We start from the raw sequence: 20,747 nt of genomic DNA on the forward strand, positions 1-20,747 counted from the left end.
AGAAACTCGAGAACTGTTAAGGCACGGAAAGTGGGCGTATAGCCTACACATTCATTCACAAAAAGACGCAGTTGGATAGTTTGAATAAACAAACATAAGAAACACATCATTGTTACTGAGTCTGCTCACAGAACCAGGTTTAAAACGTTGCCCGCGCGTTCTCCACCAAAACTGTAACAAATTAGCTCAAAAGGAGATGAACATAATTAATCATAACGGGTTGTTATCAATTATATATTCATCTTCAGGAATTAACTGTAGCATTAATAGTACAATAAAATGATTTGTTCGTCCGCAGTATGGACAGTTTTAATCGTCTATTGACTCTTAAGGAAAATTATTTCCTTACTAATACATCGCTCATTAGCATGTAACAAAACTGGAACGTTAAAGTGACCTCGTTTTTGTGACTATTGTAATGCATGGATATAATATAATGTTACACATCAGATTTTTCCCCAACCATTAACTAAATGTTCATGTCAGACAAAACATATAGTTTGCAATAATGTAGGGAGATCGCGCGCTTGCGGAAAGGTGCGTCTTATGCACGCTTTGCAGTCAGCGTGATCGTTTTGTATTCATCAGCATGGGTTTGAAAATCATATTTCACTGGTTTGGACTCATGTCATCGAGAATTCGATTATTCACAAAGCTGGAATGCTGCACTTTGCAACAACAGACCTACAACTTGCGGTAAGAAGTAGTAGACGTCCAGAAGTGAACAGAGAAAAGGTACTCCTCTCAGAAAACGTACAAATAAAGTAGACTGTAGACAGCTGTGAGTCACTATTGCATTAATAGAAAGCCAAATAATATAAAGATTTGTAATACAAAGTATTTTTCCAAAACTAAGTTTTATTAGTATTTTTGTGTCGTGACGGTCAGGGCGGGAACATATGTGACGTAGCCACATGCACTTACTAGACCGTCTTATTCTAGCATTTATATTGCTGAGGAGGACTCTGAAGGACTGAACTAGGAAGGACGAAGCCTCGATAGGATGCAGCCTTCCGTTTGAGAACCACCCGTTATTAAAATTGGAATTTCTCTGGATTTACAAATCCTTGGGAACTTTTGCAATAACATAAATGCACAACTACTTCAAATATATCAAGTAGTTTTTGGATATTTTATTACAAAAATCTTACATATTGTGCCTTTCCGAAGATGTTGAGTAAGGGTCATATAAGACAATATTGTGCAAGATGTAGACGTGCTTCCAGGCTGTAATGTCATTTCTGAGACAAACTGAGGAGAAAGCAGAAGAATAGACTTGCAAAAATTTTTTGCACAAGCTGGAAAAGCAGAACAAGGCCTACACTTCTGTTCAAAAGTTTGGTGTCATTAAGGTTTGTAATGTTTTTTTAAAGAAGTCTTTAATGCAAACCATTACAATAAAAGCAATATATTGTAAAATACTATTACAATTTACACAAACGTTTATTTTTATTATTATTATGAATTTCTTTTAAAATTGTATTCACGTAATGGCAAGTCTTATTTTTCAGCAGCCATTACTCAAGTCTCCTGTATCACATGATTCCTCAGAAATCATTAATCAAAGCCATTGAAAAAAAAAAAGTTTTTTGTGTTTTTAACGGTTCTGATTGTAATATAGGCTATATATTTTTTGTTGTTGTTGTTTCGTTCTTTTTTTTATTAAATAGGTCTAGAAAGTTCAAAAGAACCGCATTTATTTGAAAAATAAATCTTTTATTATCACTTTTGAGCATTTTAATATGTCCTCGTTTAATCATTTGATATTATTAAAAAAATAAATGCAAATTGTAAGCTGTGTAAATTGTAGAGATTCTCTTGAGGTCCTGTTACAATAAGACAATGATCTCATTTAAGTTTTGGTTAAGGTTAATCAGTAGCCTAATGAAATGTTTCTTTTCTCTTTAATATGACCGCTTCGAAAGGTGTGGCTCACCACGGAAGATGTTGCGCTGCTGTAACATAACGCTGGTTTGACTCAGAATTGTATCAGTTAGGAAATACTGGAAATTCTAACTACTGTCAATAAGACAGATAAGAGAAGAATTTTGTTATTTGCTTCATAAAGTTATGAGGTGAGGAATATGAGGTGAGATACATGAGGTGAGATACATTTAAGATCAATTAAATAAAACGTACTGGTCCTTAGATCCATGTTTTCCATTTTATGTAGCCTACTTGGTTAATGTCTAATGATATCTTATTTTTTCTCATTTTTGAATTTAGAAAATAACCGCACACATATTCAGCAACTATGATAACCTGAGAATGGACGATTCAAAGCCATCAGCATATTTGACATCACTGTTTGGTGAGAACTGTAGCCTATTAACAATCATGTTAAGAATACGTTGCTTTTGTAACCTGTTAAACTAAAAATTATTTCCAAATGTCCTAGTTTTAGCGAATACTTGCAATCTACGAATGTGACAGTATTCTTGTCTGAGCAATGTTTATTTTGTAGTGATACTGGCTGTTGTTGTACTGGGGGTTATAATTGCTGCCATTGGAATTGGTAAGCAATTGGAAATTTTTACCTCATTATTCACTATTCACAAATAATGTGGACTTAAAGGAACACTCACTTTTTTTGGAAATAGGCTCATTTTCCAACATCCCTAGAGTAATACAGATGTGTATTACCGTTTTTGAATCCATTCAGCCGATCGCGGGGTCTGGCGGTCCCAAAATTAGCATAGCTTAGCATAAATCATTGAATCCGATTAGACCATTTGCATCTCATTATAAAATGACTAAAGAGTTTCGATATTTTTCCTATTTAAAACTTGACTCTTCTGTAGTTGCATCGTGTACTAAGACTGGCGGAAAATGAAAAGTTGTGATTTTCTAGGCTGATATGGCTAGGAACTATGCTCTCATTCCGGCGTAATAATCAAGGAATTTTGCTGCCGTACCATGGGTGCAGCAGGCGCAATGATATTACGCAGCGCCTGAAAGAAGTCCCCATCTAGGTAACTTTCAAAGTCACCGGCACTATGTTTGTGTAGTAGAAATAGCACATCATGAATATAAGTTTGAAAATGCATACTGACAGTACGCATTCTATATCTTGCAGTCATGCATTGTAATGATTGCAGAAATCACTTACTCTAGCGACAGCTGTCCGTCAGGTCCACTCGGCATGGGACGTTTTTTCCAGTTTATTTTGTCAAACCGGAAAAAAAATTCGACCACTGCAGGATGCAGCATTACTAAGAGGTCCTCGGATGTTGCGATACATGCCACTTCCTCATCAGGTAGATCAACCCTTGCCATCGATGGCAACACCTGGTCCCACTCGCTACAGCACAGGCACTCACTTTCGGTCGGCATGGGCTGGCAAGCCCCACACTTGCACCACCAGTTCGAATCAGCTCTCCGCCTCTCTTCTGCCATAGACTGTTCAGCTACACTTTCCAAACTTTCCTGTCTTTCATGCTGTAAAATTCGTCTTCTGTGTATTCAGGTTCAAACAGATATGGTTCAGGTTCTGTACCAAAGGAAATGTTTTCTAAATCGTCTCTTACTAATGTCTCCATGGTTGCAAGGCACGCTCCCTGTGCAAACAGGTGGTCACGTTATACTATTAGCAGGCGCTGCGTAATATCATTGCGCCTGCTGCACCCATGGTACGGCAGCAAAATTCCTTGATTATTACGCCGGAATGACAGTATAGTTCCTAGACATATCAGCCTAGAAAATCACAACTTTGCATTTTCTGCCAGTCTTAGTACACGATGCAACTACAGAAGAGTCGAGTTTTAAATAGAAAAAATATCGAAACTCTTTAGTCATTTTATAATGAGATGCTAATGGTCTAATCGGATTCAATGATTTATGCTAAGCTATGCTAATTTTGGGACCGCCAGACCCCGCGATCGGCTGAATGGATTCAAAAACGGTAAAACACATCTGTATTACTCTAGGGATGTTGGAAAATGAGCCTATTTCCAAAAAAAGTGGAGTGTTCCTTTAATAACATATTCCAAACATTCACATTCTTTGTACATTGAGCCAACACACTCCTCTTTTCCAAAGACCGCTGAATTTTATTGTTTGATTTTTTTAGGGACCTACTTTCTGAGAGACTGCCCTGTCCAGCCCTACATCCCAGTCTACCTTTTAGTATTTGGTGTATTTGTTTTCCTTGTTCTGATAGTGAGCCTGGGCTTATTGTGTGGTACACGTGCAAAAGACACCTATGAATTGCTGCTGCTCTCTATGCTGATCATCTCCGTCAGTGCCATCCTCTACCTGTTTGTTGTCTGCTGGTTCATCACAGGTGAGTGAATTTGTCAAACAGGAGTTACAGGTGAAGATATTTTATAGAAAGAATAGTGGAGAAATACGCAAAAGAACGTTAAACATTCTCTGCAGATAAAAAATTAAAGGTGAAGTATAATGTTGTGACAGGCTGAAGAATGTGGGGCTGTAAAATCCTAATTCACCACTGTCAAGATGGTGCTTTAATAAAAGTTGTCTGTCTATGCAGTAGAAACACTTAAAAAAAATTGGTGTTACATTAGAGTAAAGGGCTGTAGTGAAAATAGGTACACTGAAAAAAATAAATCCGTAAAATAACAGAAAATGTACTGGCAGCTACACATGTACACATGTACTTACACATGACATTATTCCTTTTACGGTCATTTCTGTTAACACTAAAACACAATGAAGTGTAAAATTCAAAATACAGGTAAAACACCTGTTAAAATAAATACGGAAAAAATTCCTAAAAATAATACAGGATATTGTGCCCTATTTTTACATTTTTTTTAGAGCGTAGGAAAACTTCAGCATCCATAATGCACTGGGCTCGATCACGTGAGCAGGGAATGCAAAAATGCAGAAGTACGACCTGTAGTTTTGACAATCTCGGTGCAGACATCAGTAAAATAATGCACTTTGTCCATTTACTTATACTACATTGTAACAATACAAAGCTGGTTGAAATTTGATGAACTCACCTTTTAAAGCAAATGTGAAAATATTTGCAAAAAAAAAAATTAAGTTGAAAATTTCTAGTGTTGTTTAAATTTCATAGATATGAAAGGAATATTTAACTCATCTAAAATGTTTTCTCTGTGTATTGCAGGGAGTGTCTGGATATATTCTGTACATCCTCCCAGTTATGACCCAACAAATGAAGAGAACTACTGCAACAAAACTCTGTATCTCTTTGCATTCTGGTTGAATACAGTCTGTTATGGCTGTCTGGCTGTCTTGCTGCTTTGTAGTGGATTTTTAGTGCGTTATATATGTGTTCAAAATACTTGGCAAAGACCACAGCCATTGGCTTCAAACTCTCAGCAACAAGCATAGGATGTTTCACAATGTATCATGTTTTATGTTTAGCAGATGCTTTTATTCAAATCACAATGTAATCATATATTTTATCATATATGTTATGTTATGTTACATTATATATGTTCCCTAAGAATCAAATCCATGACCTTGACATTATATATCCTATTTTTTTACCAGTATAAGGTTACAGAAAAGCACCTTTTTAGGGTGAACTGATCTGATATGATCTGTATAGTGATATATTACATTCAGTTCAAAACCAAGGCCTGGACTTGAAGCTAATGTACAGATTAATTTGAAAAATATCAATATAAATAAAATATATATACTGTCACCACAGTGTATGAAAGTCATACTATTCAGATTTTGTTTACTGAAAAAGTTTATATAGAGGCAAAAAGCTGGTTGTTATTTTTCTGTTTGGGTTTGCAATAACAGTTTCTCAACATTTCACCAAAGGAAGTGTTTTAATGCTACTGGCTGAGTCTGATGGCCACAGAACTGTGAAAACATACTGGTTGACTCAGAGCAGCTCTATCCGGTTTAACTTGAATACCATATTCAAAATGAAGCTAATTTTGGGGGTCCTCCTCATATTTGAAAGTCTGTGAGGCAAATTAATAATAAATTAACTTTTTAAGAAATCGTTGAAGATGGAGACTACTGAGATGGCCTCCAGAAAATCTTTCATTGGTAAGAATATTAAGAAATCTTTTTTTTCCACAAATAACTATTAAACTACATTAAAAAGAACAGGCAAACTGTCGTCTTGTTTCTTTTTTTTCCAGTGATGATTAACATGATTGCATGGATGATTTTAATAACAGCTACTGGATTAGGTAAGGAGCCGTTTTTGTTTACAGTATAAAATATTGTTGAGATGCTTAGTGTTATCACAATCTGGAGCACTGTAAATGCTTTTAACTAAGAGTTGTATGTCAGGTAAAAACAACAAGAAGATGAGAAGCTTTATCACGCCACTGAAAGCCTGCTTTTTACTCTATGGCTGTTTGGCAAATGTTTCTGGGAATGATCCATTTTCATGAGTGCCCTGTCCAGCCAAACCTCCCCATCTATGTGACTGTGATTGGAGTGACTAGTCTGCTTTCACTGTTGGTCATGTACCTGAGGGACACTTTGGACGACTGTCTGCTGGCTTGGTTCTGCAGTGTTTTCAGCTATACACTCTACCTATTCATTGTGTGCTGGTTCATTGCTGGTGAGAGAAAGAGATGTCACATTACTGATAGTGAAGGACAAAGTTATTGTCAGTCCAGTGTCAGCACAACATCTTTTTATTAATATTTATTTACGTATAAATAATAGTGAAACTAAAATCAATGGTGGTCTCATGCTGTTCTTTCAGGTACCTATTGGATTTATATCCTCCCAACTATGTTCCCACCAGTACTGGAGACCACTGTCACAGAACCCTGTATCTGTTTGCATTTTGGATTAACAATCTAGGCTTTCTTTGTGTTCATACTGTCTCTTTTTGCTTTGTATATCACTTTGGCACGTAGGCCTATTGTTCACCAATAGAACCCCATATGTAAAAAATTTAGCTGCAGACCTAAATTTCCAGTAATGCTCTGAAAATGTGCTGTATTATTTATACTTGTATGAGTGATCTTATTATACATGTTTGTTATAAGAGGTGTTCTCAAAGTTTTCAGTGGTTGTTTCATCAATAAACGTCTTGATGTTTTTTAACTACTGAAGATAAATGTGCAATAATATACCTTCATTTATTCATCAGAACATATTCATTTATTAATGAAAGATTTGTGAGCGATAAAGCAATCAAAACAAAGATTAACAGCACCTTATTTTATTTTATTATTTATTTATTTAGTATTTTTTCAGTATATTGCTTAAATTGTTAAAAGTTGTAAATATCAAAATACATCAATTAAAAAAACGTGCTAAATTATTCAAAAGAAAAAAATGTGTTTTGAATTATTTATGGCAGGGTTTTTAGCATGGAGGTCTATAATAGGTTGTTAGGGTAGTTTGCCCCGCCCACAATACTTGAGCTAGGTCAGTTCAAAGCCCTTGTCCTGTCACAGCACTCGTCCCAGAAATGTCATTATTCCTGGCGAGGCAACAACGACTATTCACAAAACTGCGTTATATTTTGAAAATACGCCATCAGAAGGACTATATCTAGTCCAGCGTAACAAAACGACTAGTTGTTATGGCTGGCAGGTACACATTTAATCCAATACATGTAAAACAAACACTTTTATTTAATGCACGTTAGCTAGTTGATATGTTTGGCGCGTTCAGGTTACATGAGCTTGACCTAGAGCAGCCTACTTTTACGACTTTGCTATCTGAACTCCTTATACTTAATGCATAAACATAACCTCACAGTTTTGCAGTAAGAGATGCAATTCTGTAAATACAACAGCTTGCCTGTGGTATCATAATTGTGTATTGATGCGCTTTTTGTTTTGTCCTCTTTTTGACACCTTTTTTTTGCTTTGTCCTCAACTGTTGTGGTTAAGTTGCGGAACTAGTGACAAAAGGCCTGCAGGCAGGAGAAATGGCTTACTCGTCCATACAGTGGGTTTCCAGTCGGGGCTGCAATTTTGACAACAGGGGGCGCCATAATCACTGGTAGGAGGATGCAGTTGTTTATTCCATTTTGTTTGACTGAGGCAGCATGATTCCACAGCATTTTATCTGCCATATAGTCAGCTGTTTATCATCTTATGCTGTTAAAGTGTTCTTAACCATTATATGTTGTAGGCTGCAATGTTGAGAATGCCTCCTATGGCCTTACTGTGTGTGCGGAGAGAACTGCGATACAGAGAGCGGTCGCAGAAGGATACAGAAGATTTACAGCAATAGCTGTCACATGGTATATCATATATATTCCGAATGCAAACTGACTTACTGAACAGAAAACATATTCAGTATGTTAATCCTTCCTTTTCATTTCACCAACAGTGATATAAAAGATATTTCTGTGGAACCCTGTGGCGCTTGTCGACAGGTATTAATGGAGGTATGACTACACTCATATTTGATCACATATGTAAATTAGTATCTTTTCCTTTATCTCAGTTTTTTATATCCCTTTCTGTCACTTGCTCTTTTTTGTTTTAGTTTGGCACAGAATGGGACGTTTACCTCACTAAACCAGATGGAACCTATAGGAAGACCAGTCTCAGAGACCTCTTGCTCACCTGCAAAAGAACTGAATGCACTACTCTAAATTTTCTTTCTTTCTTTTTTTAAAATCTAAATATAGGATTGATACCACCGTGAACTGTGCTGTACATGAGGCCATTCCAGTCACAATATCCTCTCTATACACCCTGCAGTCTACAAAAATCCTTTTTCAAATGCCGTACATAAAAATGGTCAGAAATGTTTGAACAGGTTTAATTGAATATCAACTTTTTAATGCATTAAATACAGAATTATAAACAGATTGTTTGGCTTTTATTTAAAATTTAAAACAAAGATAATTTTTTAAGATATTTTTTCTTAAGTCTAAACCTTTTGTCCCTTGTTTATTTAGAATATATAGAGACAGAAAGAATGGTTTCTTGGAATCCACTTGATTGGCTCTATCTCTCTCTCCTCTGCACCTGTAGCTGGTGTGTGGTGAGCGCACTGGTGCCGTTGTCCTATGGCTGCTGTTGCGCTGCGCACTGGTGGTGGTTGAGGAGAGTCAACTATGAAAAAACTGTATTTTCAATTACTAGAATGGTGTCTGGAGGATCTTGTGACACTGAAGACTGGAGTAATAATTGCTGTAAATTGAGCTTTACTATAAGAATAAATTACATTTTAATTTGATAATTTTATTGTTTTTATATTTTTGTTCAAATAAATGCATCCTTAGTGGTTATAAGAGGCTTCTTTAAAAAACATCTTTGGATAGAACAAGCAGGATGCCTTAAAGCAGGGCTTGATGAAGACAGTTTCCCAGTAGCGAGAATTATTGGTAATCCCTGTGACCCTATTGAAAACATTAATGGGACTGTTTGAAATTCTCCTCACTATGAGGCAGAGGGGGCCAACATACTGTTCTGTCACATGGGAAAAACACTCACAAATTGTTCTCTTGGTAGGCTGAGAGAGAAAGTGAATATTAGTTGGTGGGAGAGAGCCACAACAGATCTTTGTCAGAAGTACTTTTGAGTATTTCATTTTTTCTTTTAACTTTTAACATCTCTCAACTTTTTACATACTTGATAGAATTTTCATACATTCACAACAATCTTAGGAAAACCCTAGGGAAAATATCAGACTGATGAGGAAGCTAAGCCAAAACTGACTGGATGTCCTGTGACTTGTTCATGTGAGGAAGCATGTGCTGATCTATGCAAGATTCTTCCCTCTCATCACATTTCTGCTCTTACCACAACTTTTGGCTGAGTTTGTAGAAGTACGATATTGCACAAGTGTTCGCACTCTCACACAAATACTGTAGACAATCAACATTATAGATTAAGATTATCAAGTACAGTGACCTTAAACCCGATATCTTCAGGTGTGCACGCACGCACAGTACTGTGGTTAAACAATCAAATCAGATTAATAATTAAAAGAAACTAACCCAGCTGGAGAAAAAGGAAGCACCTTAACTGATGGTGAGCTCTCATTCACTTCCTGTTCTTCTCAACCCTTTGTCTTTTATTCTGTTTGCAGGAGTGGAGGAAAAGCTGGACTATCTGAACCAGATGAAGGTGAAGGGGCTTGTTTTGGGCCCGATACACACTGTGCAAGCAGACCAGTCCAGCACACTTGAACTAACTTCTATTAACCCTGAATTTGGCTCTGAGAGTCAGCTGATTTCTCTGTTGGACCGAGCACATAGAAAAGGTGACCTTGCTTGGTTGTTTTTAAGGTTTTCAAAAGAAAACATCAACCCTGTCACTTATCCAGTAACCTCTTTTGAAATTACAGAATAGGTCACTGGATAGACCTTATAATTTAAGCTCCAGTTGCTCTGTTTTAGGGGAAGGCTGTCTGAAATTGCAGTGAGCTGTCAGTTTATCCTCTTGACCTCCTGCCTTTTCTCTTATAGTGAATACATGGCATTAATCGTTTTTAACTCTTTGTAACTATTTCTTTACATATAATTTAAAGTATATCAAAACAAACTAAAATATCCTAGAAAATAGTCACCCTCACAAACTATGTAATGGCACATATTGTATTCATTATACCATTTTAGCAACAATATATACGACTGGCTTGGAACTGATTCACTTGGAACTTAAACACAGTTGTGTTGGTGTAGCAGGAACATCCCTGTGATTTCTAGTAAATAAAGCCATATGCCTTCAAATAAAGGCTTCATACAAGGTTAACATTAGGCTTTTGGTTTTTTTCAGGAAAGATAAACTCTGGAAAGTTCATTTAACAGCCTTCTGGTTTGTTGACTCTACCCTCTGCCTTTTCCCCCTTTCTATATGTTTTCCTCTCTCCCTCTCAGGAATCTCCATAGTGCTGGATCTAACACCCAATTATGAGGGAGTTTCAGCCTGGTTCAACAATGCTGCGTCTGTTGTTGAGCGTCTCAATGTAAGTGCTGATATATTGACAGTCAGTTAGTGAGAGAAAAGACAAACAGATTTAGAGATGTACAGTATAAAGGGGCCAAAGTAAGAAAGAACTTATCTCCTGATATTAGAGTGAAAAACATACTTCTAATATTACCAATATCATTCTAAAGAATTTTTGAATGTAAGATTTTTTTTAGAGAATCGTATTCAGCATAGAAAACATGAAATTGATCAAAAGTGTCTGTAAAGACTTTTAAATTGTTTAAAAAATTATATTTCAAATAAAGGCTGTTCTTTTGACTTTGAACTTTATTCACAGTTTCCACAACAATATTAATCATCACAGGAATAAATTGCATTTTAAAATATTTTCAAATAGAAAACAGTTAACTTAAATTGTAATATTTTTCACAATATAATTGTTTTTACTCTATTTTTTACCAAATATACGTAGCCTTTTGAACAGTGATTCTTTTAAATAATTCTTAACAACCGCAAACTTTTGAATGATAGTGTAATAGGACATTTAAAGTATGTTTTACTATTATGAGTGATGTAATTATAACATTATTTTATTAATCAATGCTCAGCCATATAAACAGATTTATTTTTCCATTCTATGGTTTTATTGTAGGAAGCTTGTGTATACTGGCTCAATAAGGGGGTGGATGGCATCTTCTTAACTCATCTGAACGACATTGCAACTACAGAAGCCTGGCCGTCTGTTCAAGGCATATTCAACAAAACTGATGGGACCAAAAAAAGGTATGGTCTGGTAAATAGTGGAATTTGTTGGTAGGACATTTGTTTAGTAGAACAGAGACACCTGGTGGCCAGATTGGTGTACTGATCACAGCTAGTCAAAACATATGTTGGACAGAATTTGATTTCAGAACACTCAGATGTCTCAATCTCTTTCTCCTCATGGCTTTCAGAGCTCTGATGGGATCAGTCACCGATCTGCCCGCAGACCACGTCTCTCATCTGCTGAACCGCTCCAGCGTTGACCTGCTCCTGACTGGACTGCCTGATCCTGCTGAGCAAGGCGCAAGACAGGCCCAGGAGATACAGATACTCTACACTGATCACCTGCAGATGAGTCTGGGCTGGAGTCTGAGCGGACGGACTCGGGGTTCTCTGGCTTCCAGAACTCCAGCAGTGCCCGTAAGACTCTATCAAATGCTGCTGTTCACCCTGCCGGGCACACCAGTGTTCAGCGCAGGAGATGAGGTCGGACTGAAGGCTGGGGTGAGTACAGCATACTGTCTTGTAAATTAAAATGAAAATTAGGATGTCGATAAATTGGTAAGCTGACATAATTTCACCTATACAGGAGAAACTTGAAGCAATGTGGGACTTGGAAAGTCAAGCAGATGATGACAATGCAACAGCAAAGGTACATTTTCATTCTCATATATACATATGCACTCTAGTAATTGCACATTTTAAAAACAAACACACTCTGTTTCTTTCTTTCGTTCTTTTGACTGTACAGGAAGAACGTACAGCTGTGCGTGACTTCTTTAAAGCACTGAGTGATCTGAAAGGAAAAGAGCGATCGCTTCTGCATGGAGAATATATCAGCCTTCACAGTTCAGCCACTTCATTAGCATTTCTCCGCCTCTGGGACCAGAGCGAACGCTTCCTGGTGGCCTTAAACTGGGGAAATGACCCTGTTGCCATGACACTGACCAATAGCGACCTGCCGGCTGAGGCTCGGGTCTGTGCTTCCACAGATACAAAGAACCTAGATGTGGATAGTAAGGTGTCAGTAGAGAAGTTAGAACTTGGGCCCAAACAAGCTGTTCTGTTGTCGTACGCTTTCCCTGGCTAGACACATGGACACAGACAGTCCTTAATTTCTCTGATGATTTTCAACACTGTGCACAGGTTTGGAAATACTCTTCTTTGAGTTGAAGAGTTTATAGTTTTAATTATATTCTCTAATAGGGATACTTTTAGAAGCACTCACTTTAAAGCTATATGAAAGAGTTGTCATGGTTGGTGTAGGACAGAAGTTGATCTCCATATAAAGACATGTCGATCTAAAGCCCTTGATATAATAATAAATAAAATTGCTACTGAAGATGTTTTGTGTTTTTTGTGAAATTGTATCCACTTTATTGCACTGGCGTGGTTAATGCTTATAATATATCAGAAGAAAAATGTTTCATCTATCTATTTACTATTATTTAGAAAGTATTAAAATCAATGTGTTAAATCAATCAAAATTGATAGTAAAGACTTATATTGTTACAAAAAAAAATACAGTTTCTATTTTAAATAAATGTTCTTTTATAAGTTGTATTCATCAAACTATCACACAAATGGTCAGATCATTCACAAACTGCCACTAGAGGGCACTTAATGTCCTCAACAAGCTCAGCAAGCCCATAATTATATTTTGCACATTAATCAGCCAAATAAAAAAAGTCTATAAACGTTAATCCTGTTTTTTACAAATCAGCTCATTTTTTTAACAATGCAAAAATATTAATGGAATTTTGTATGCCTAAAACCCCCATAATTATTATACAACCATATTATATAAACCCAAATGCTTTTTTTTTTGTTTCAATAATTTACTGTACAGTACTTTCTAAGTAGCCTACATGTGTCTTTTGGGTGCAATATCTACATGGAAAACTTTATATCATACCGTATTTTTTCTGTCACTTAGCCTACATTATTTGTGTTTTTACACAGAGACTTGTTTTTGTTTTTTAGCCAATAAATGTATTAGATAAAATGGTTAAAAACAGATTTTCACTATGATATTGCATCACGATTCATACAACACTCATAAAAATAAAGGTTCTTTATTTTCATTGATGGTTCCATGAAGATCCCTTAACATCCATGGAACCTTTCCAATTCACAAAAGGCTCAGTTTTAAAGGACATTTCCAAATTTAAATGTTCTTCACACAATGAAAATGGTTATTTTTAAAAACTTGTTATTCAAGCACACACACCCACACTCACACACACAGTTCTTACAGCAGGCTACTTTACAAAAAACAACAGTAACAATAAACGCTTGGGGAAAAATAGATAAAGACCAGTTTAATCTGGTTGAGGATTATGAGGAAGGTCCACCCAGACCCCTGCAAAGCATTTGTGAACCCCAGGACCTCATGCAGAGCGCCGAAAAAACAAACCACTCTCCTCAGACTCTTCCTCTTCCCCTCATCTGGTATTGTTCATCTTAAACTGAGGGAAAGAGATCTTTGAGAAGATGTGTCTTTGAGATCGTTTTGAGAGCTTTACAGTTGTGTATAGGTTACACCTTCCTGTAATGAAAAAAAAACAGCTCTGTGTCTGGTTCTATCTTGGGTGTTGAGCGCATTGAAAGCAAGTGTTTGTGGGAAAAGGTTTGACTTTTGAAGTTATTCTGCAGTCATTGTTTTTGTTACAAAAGTGCCTTTCAAGGGTCATTTTGATTAAACATAGTCTACATACTCTATAAAGTATACACTGTATACAGTGTATACTTTATAAAGGACTATGTGCTGATTTATAAAAATATGAAATTTTCCTTCTGACCAAGGAAAATACTTTTTCTACACATGCATGAAAAGGTAACATTATAATTAAGCATGATGATTTATTTTATTTGGTTGCAGAAATCTATGACTTTCTCTACTGTTACACTTCCAGTACTGTTTTTACAGTATGTTGGCTGTTAGGGGCGGGAACAGATGAAGTCCTTTTCATAAAAGTGAACTGACCACCAAACTGTACTCTGTTTTCTGCTCGACAGCACAGAGGACGCCTCACCTCAACTCTGGACAACTGTGCGTTCTTTAGATATTTTTGTTTTTGAATTATTGATTTATTGGTCATTGAAGTTTTATTCTATACATGTTCTATGTTGCTTGTGGTCTCTTTATAACTAAAATTTTATGGCAATCTATACTGTAATCTTTTTAACCATAAACCATATTTTTCCAGATGTAATTAATCTGTTCACTATTTTTGCTGTTTTAATCTGTTTTAATCGAGTATTTTAAAAGGCCGTCTGTACATAAAGAGAAATGAAGGACGTAGAACTGAATGAGGTGGATCAGGAAAAACAGCTAATGACCCGAGAAACTCAAAAAAATGGCTGTGTGAATGTCACCGTCCCAGAGAACGCTGGAAGGAAGTATACTGGCCTCTACAAAGACGAGTTAATGACAATCAGTACTGCTGGGTAGGCAATCTACACGAGGATTATGAAATTAAAATGAAACATTTGACAGACTGTCTCATAGATTTGCATATTTTCTGCAGGTGGGTTCGGACTCGTTGGGCTTTGCTGGTTTTGTTCTGGCTCGGCTGGGTTGGCATGTTAGCTGGAGCAATAGTAATCATAGTACAGGCCCCACGCTGTAAACCCATTCCTGAGATGAACTGGTGGAACGAAGGTCCTCTGTATCAGATATCTATAAAGACAGCCTTCATATTTTCAATGTGGAACTAGCCACAGCTAGACAGACCTTCTTTTCAAACCTTATAAACAGTAACTTAAACAACACTCGCACTCTTTTTGCGACTGTTGAGAGACAACCCCCCCCCCAAGTCAGATTCCCAGTGAAATGCTCTCTGACAGCAAATGCAATGAGTTTGCTTCCTTCTTTTCTGAGAAGATCAATAATATCAGAAAGGAGATTGGCACATACTCAAGTTGTGCAGAGGTCACACAGATTCGACTGCAATTTCAAAAAGAAGTGACTGTGTGTTTTTAAAAAAATTGATAACAAAATTTTGGAAGAAATAGTACAGCACCTTAAACCTTCAACCTAATATCTTGACACACTTCCAACATCCTTTTTCAAAAATGTGCTTAACTGTTTGGAAGCTGATCTCTTAGAAGTGGTGAACGCCTCACTTCTTTCTGGGACTTTTCCAAACTCCCTTAAAACTGCAGTTGTTAAGCCCTTTCTGAAAAAGCGCAATCTTGATAACACCATGTTGAGCAACTATAGACCCATATCAAATCTTCCTTTCATAGGTAAGATTATTGAAAAGGTAGTTTTTAATCAGCTGAACAACTACTTAAACTCAAATGGATACCTGGACAATTTTCAGTCTGGTTTCCGAGCACATCACAGCACAGAGACAGCACTCATTAAGATAATAAATAATATTCGCTTCAATTCTGATTCTGGCAAAATATCAGTGCTGGTACTACTAGATCTTAGTGCTGCGTTTGACACTGTCGATCATAACATACTTCTAGAGAGACTGGAAAACTGGGTCGGGCTTTCTGGGATGGCACTCAAATGGTTCAGGTCATACTTAGAAGGGAGAGGTTATTATGTGAGTATAGGAGAGCATAAGTCTAAGTGGACGGCCATGACATGTGGAGTCCCACAAGGCTCAATTCTTGCACCGCTCTTGTTTAGCCTGTATATGCTCCCATTAAGTCAGATAATGAGGAAGAACCAAATTGCCTATCACAGCTATGCTGATGATACCAGATTTACCTAGCCTTATCTCCAAATGACTACAGCCCCATTGACTCCCTCTGCCAATGCATTGATGAAATTAACAGTTGGATGTGCCATAACTTTCTTCAGTTAAACAAGGAGAAAACTGAAGTCATTGCATTTGGAAACAAAGATGAAGTTCTCAAGGTGAATGCATACCTTGACTCTAGGGGTCAAACAACTAAAAATCAAGTCAGAAATCTTGGGGTGATTCTGGAGACAGACCTTAGTTTCAGTAGTCATGTCAAAGCAGTAACTAAATCAGCATACTATCATCTGAAAAACATTGCAAGAATTAGATGTTTTGTTTCCAGTCAAGACTTGGAGAAACTTGTTCATGCCTTTATCACCAGCAGGGTGGATTACTGTAATGGTCTCCTCACCGGCCTTCCCAAGAAGACCATTAGACAGCTGCAGCTCATCCAGAATGCTGCTGCCAGGATTCTGACTAGAACCAGAAAATCTGAGCATATCACACCAGTCCTCAGGTCCTTAGACTGGCTTCCAGTTACATTTAGGATTGATTTTAAAGTACTTTTACTTGTTTATAAGTCACTCAATGGCCCAGGACCTAAATATATTGCTGACATGCTCACTGAATATAAACCGAACAGACCACTCAGATCATTAGGATCGAGTCAGTTAGAAATACCAAGGGTTCACACAAAACAAGGGGAGTCTGCTTTTAGCTATTATGCGGCCCGCAGTTGGAACCAGCTTCCAGAAGAGATCAGATGTGCTAAAACATTAGCCACATTTAAATCAAGACTCAAAACTCATCTGTTTAACTGTGCATTTGTTGAATGAGCACTGTGCTATATGTCCGAACTGACTGCAATGAATTTTTATGTATAATCATTGTCTTTAAATTTATTTTAAATAATTTTCTATATCATTTTAAAATTCCTTGTTTTTATTATTTTTATTTCCATGTTTTTATTGATTTTTAATGTCTATTTCACTTTCTTTTATGTAAAGCACTTTGAATTACCACTGTGTATGAAATGTGCTATATAAATAAACTTGCCTTGCCTTGCCTTGCCTAGTTATTTATCTGTAACAGCTAATGAACCGGAAGTCTCACCCATAGGCTTACTTCGGCGTTGAAGAAAAAGGTGGATATAAAGGTACGAAAGAGGTGGTTTTTTAAAGAACCTTTGACTGAATGGTTCTTAGTGGAACCAAAAATGTTTTTTCTATGGCATCACTGGGAAGAAATTTAAGAGTGTACCTTATGAAATCTGGCTGCTAATGAAGACGTGCTAATATGTAAAAGGACTGAGTCATTAGTTTATTTGAAAGCTTTAGCGTAGTTGTTGCTGTGGGGTTTTTTTTAAAAGGGATTTCTTAAATGGAATTGAAATGAGGTTACAATACAAATATTAAGCATGTGCAAACTTAATTATAAAACATCTTTTTTTATTTCTCCAACCCTTCTTTTTCCATGCTCTCTCCTTCTGTCTTGGTATTTGTTGCTCTCCCTTTTGCAGGTATCTCAATAGTGCTGAATTTAACACCCAACAATGATGGGGCTTCAGTCTGGTTCAACAATGTTACCGCTGTTGCTGAGAAAATAAAAGCAAGTGCTGATAAAAAAAAGAGGACGTTGTAAAGGGAGGCCTGTTTTTGTGGAGAATGAATAGGCCTGTGGGTAGATGAAAAGATAGTAGACATACAGTATATATGAGAAATTAAGTATTAAAGAGCCAAACAAGATCATATCTCTTATCTTAGAAAACAGCAGATTTAAGATATTAGAATTACAACATGTATACAAATGGTATACCAATTGATATTTTTATTTATTAATTGATTGATTTTAGGACGCATGTACACACTGGTTGAAAAAAGGATTTGGTGGTATTTTCTTGCCTGACCTGAGAGACATCATGACAACAAATTCCTGGCAATCTATACAAGCTATATTCAACAAAACTGAGGAGACCAAAGAAGTGTCTGTGTCTGTAAATGTGTGCTACGACCTAGTGATTTATTTTTCTGCTGAATTGTTTAATGAAATAGTGACACCTACTGGCCAGATGGGGTAATGAGCACTGCTGCTTGCTCCCTCTAGTTAGGCCAAGTGTCTTTCTACGTTATCTGTTTGTTTTCTTTTGCTTTCAAGAGCCTCTGTATTTCTCCTCATGACTTTCAGAGCTCTGATGGGATCAGTCACAGGTCTCTCCGTGGATGAGGTCTCTCTCGTGCTGAACCGCTCAGGTGTTGACCTGCTCCTGACTGGACTGACTGATCCGGCTGAGACTGGGGTAATAAAGAAGCTCTGCTCCAGTCACCCGCAGACGAGTCTGGGCTGGAGTCTGGCTTCCAGAAGTTCAGCATTACCCTGTATCAAATGCTGCTGTTCACCCTGCCGGGCACACCTGTGTTCAGCGCTGGAGATGAGGTCGGACTGAAGGCTCGGGTGAGTACAGCATTAAATAAACGGGCAGCTAAATCAATGTTTGGATGCAAAATTCAGAATTGGCAACTGCACCCTATTTTTCTAACATGCATTTAGAAAAATAGGGTGAATTCTCATTTAATGCCAACTTAAAATATTTTTTAACATTCATTCTAGGCAAGTAAATATTCAGTTTTTTATTTTAATGCTTTCTTGTAAATTCACATTTTAAATTCATGAACTGAATTATAATTTAAAATCCATTTTTAATTAAACTCCAAATGGCACACAGCCTTGGTGAATAAAAGATATAAGGTTGCTTTCATTAGTATTTCTGTCATGCAAGTTTAATTATAATGTGTATTTAAGGATCTTAGACCAGGTCTTAGCACTTAAATACCTTCAAATGTCCCTGTCATTAAGCCAAATGTGATTATTATTCAGGTAGCTAACTATTAAAATAAATCTACAAAAAGTCATCAAACTATTGCTCTACCATCGCAGTAGTAATAAACTTCTTTTAGAAGACAGTTTATGCTAATATGCTATAGAGCCCCTTGAGTTGTGCTATGAATTGCCATCTGACACGTTTCTTAATGCATAAAATCGAGCTAAAAGCGTTAGAAGCGAGTACTTCTGAGATCTTAGTCTAATGTTTATGCTGAGCCAAGTTACTAGCGTATTGTTATAACACTGATGACTTAAAATTCCTCCTTTACAGGAAAAACCTCAAATAATGTGGGACTTGGAAATCCCAGTAGAAGAAAAGATTGCAACAGCAAAGGTACATTTTGATTATTCACATGACTATTCATAACAAGTAGATATGATCTCATCACTGTACTAATTACAAATTTAAAACCAGCACACTGCATCTTGCTCTTTCCGTCTTCCACTCATTCAGACTCTGCAGGAGGAGCGTATCGAAGTTTGCAACTTCTTCAAAACACTGAGGGGAAAAGAGCGATCGCTTCTGCATGGAGAATATATCAGCTTTTACAGTTCAGCTACTTCATTAGCATTTCTCCGCCTCTGGGATCAGAGCAGTCGTTTCCTTACTGCTATGAACTGGGGAAATGACCTTGTAACCATGATCCTCTCTAATAGCGGCCTACCAGCTCAAGCTCAGGTCCGCCTCAACACCGATGCTGCAAATCTAGCCATGGATAGCATGGTCTCCTTAGAGAAGCTACAGCTTGAGTCCACACAGGCTGTTCTGTTGTCTTATCCTTATGCTGGTTAGACACACATATGCATATCCTCACATATCGTCTCACAGCTGTTTGACTTTCTCTGAAGTCTAATAAAATAGGCCTAATGTCTTTCTGCTTCTTGAAGTTTAAGTGGACAAAGTCTAAATGATTTTGAATTTTAAAGTGATTTTTGATGAGTGACTTTTGTCAATCATTGTGTGAATTAAATTTGACCTCTTTTATCTACTAATAAAGTTGAATAAAAAGGTTTTTCAAGTCTACTTTCAGTGCACAGACGTGTTTGTACAAAACCACAAATAAATCAACTTAACTACAAAGCTGATAAATGTTTACTGCTGTATGTCTGTCCTTTTTTCTGTGTATTTTATAATGAAAAAAACTTTTTTTGTGTGTACGAAAATGTACCTTTGACATTATTTTTACCTTGTGATTTTCTGCACACAACACGATTGTTGTGCGCTTGTGTCTTGGCTCTATGCCATGTGTCGTTAATTCTCAGGGCAGGAAAAGGAAGAGTCTAAAGTCAACAGGTGTGTGTATGTGTGTCATGTGCGATTTTGATGTGTACTATATAAAACTCTATTACTTCCTGCACACTTTAGCTTCTTAAAAAGAAGTAACATTTCTTCCAGCACCTACATGCTGAATGGGTCAGCGTGACATGTCATAAATCCAGCTCTTTAGTTAAGAAATATATAACACGATGGCTCAGTATCACAATGTTTGATTTATACACAGTAATTCAATTTTGTTGTTGTTGTTGTTGTTGTTCTCAGGATGTGCTACTAGGAAAGTGCCTTTTTCTTAAGTTAAAACAACATGAT

General features: G+C 36.8%; 3 protein-coding genes and 1 pseudogene across 8 annotated transcripts; all 4 read left to right on the forward strand.

Annotated features, from left to right (window-relative positions):
• Positions 1–947: 947 nt before the first annotated feature.
• LOC306882467 (transmembrane protein 272) lies at positions 948–7,026 on the forward strand. 5 transcript variants are annotated; one of them, XM_079437093.1, is made up of 6 exons: positions 948–1,352; positions 1,926–2,103; positions 2,227–2,311; positions 2,465–2,515; positions 4,160–4,282; positions 5,096–7,017. In XM_079437093.1, exons 3-6 carry the CDS (start codon positions 2,269–2,271, stop codon positions 5,320–5,322), a joined length of 444 nt encoding a protein of 147 aa, XP_079293219.1. In that variant the 5' UTR covers positions 948–1,352; positions 1,926–2,103; positions 2,227–2,268; the 3' UTR covers positions 5,323–7,017. The 5 variants fall into 5 exon arrangements, 4 of the variants coding, with proteins under 4 accessions (XP_079293219.1, XP_079293220.1, XP_079293218.1 ...); XM_079437094.1 differs by having other exon boundaries at positions 1,926–2,089; positions 5,096–5,664; XM_079437092.1 differs by having other exon boundaries at positions 976–1,352; positions 4,070–4,282; positions 5,096–5,664.
• An 829-nt stretch (positions 7,027–7,855) lies between these two features.
• Positions 7,856–8,553, forward strand: LOC306869799 (cytidine deaminase-like; annotated as a pseudogene). Its single transcript, XR_013785775.1, has 4 exons — positions 7,856–7,929; positions 8,062–8,173; positions 8,263–8,320; positions 8,422–8,553. The product of XR_013785775.1 is annotated as a cytidine deaminase-like (transcript).
• A 474-nt stretch (positions 8,554–9,027) lies between these two features.
• LOC306869806 (amino acid transporter heavy chain SLC3A2-like) lies at positions 9,028–12,708 on the forward strand (the record flags this gene model as incomplete). Its single annotated transcript, XM_079416724.1, has 7 exons — positions 9,028–9,064; positions 9,976–10,149; positions 10,766–10,854; positions 11,470–11,600; positions 11,771–12,083; positions 12,169–12,231; positions 12,331–12,708. 7 exons carry the CDS (start codon positions 9,028–9,030, stop codon positions 12,667–12,669), a joined length of 1,146 nt encoding a protein of 381 aa, XP_079272850.1. The 3' UTR covers positions 12,670–12,708.
• Positions 12,709–14,871: 2,163 nt separating this feature from the next.
• Positions 14,872–19,952, forward strand: LOC306869816 (amino acid transporter heavy chain SLC3A2-like; the record flags this gene model as incomplete). The annotated part of the gene is made up of 5 exons (XM_079416736.1): positions 14,872–15,029; positions 15,110–15,272; positions 18,599–18,730; positions 19,431–19,493; positions 19,614–19,952. The coding sequence occupies 5 exons, from the start codon at positions 14,872–14,874 to the stop codon at positions 19,950–19,952; spliced, it is 855 nt and encodes a 284-aa protein (XP_079272862.1).
• Between the last annotated feature and the right edge of the window lie 795 nt (positions 19,953–20,747).

The sequence above is a fragment of the Barbus barbus genome, assembly GCF_936440315.1.
Source record: "Barbus barbus genome assembly, chromosome: 1".
Taxonomy (NCBI): Eukaryota; Metazoa; Chordata; class Actinopteri; order Cypriniformes; family Cyprinidae; genus Barbus; species Barbus barbus.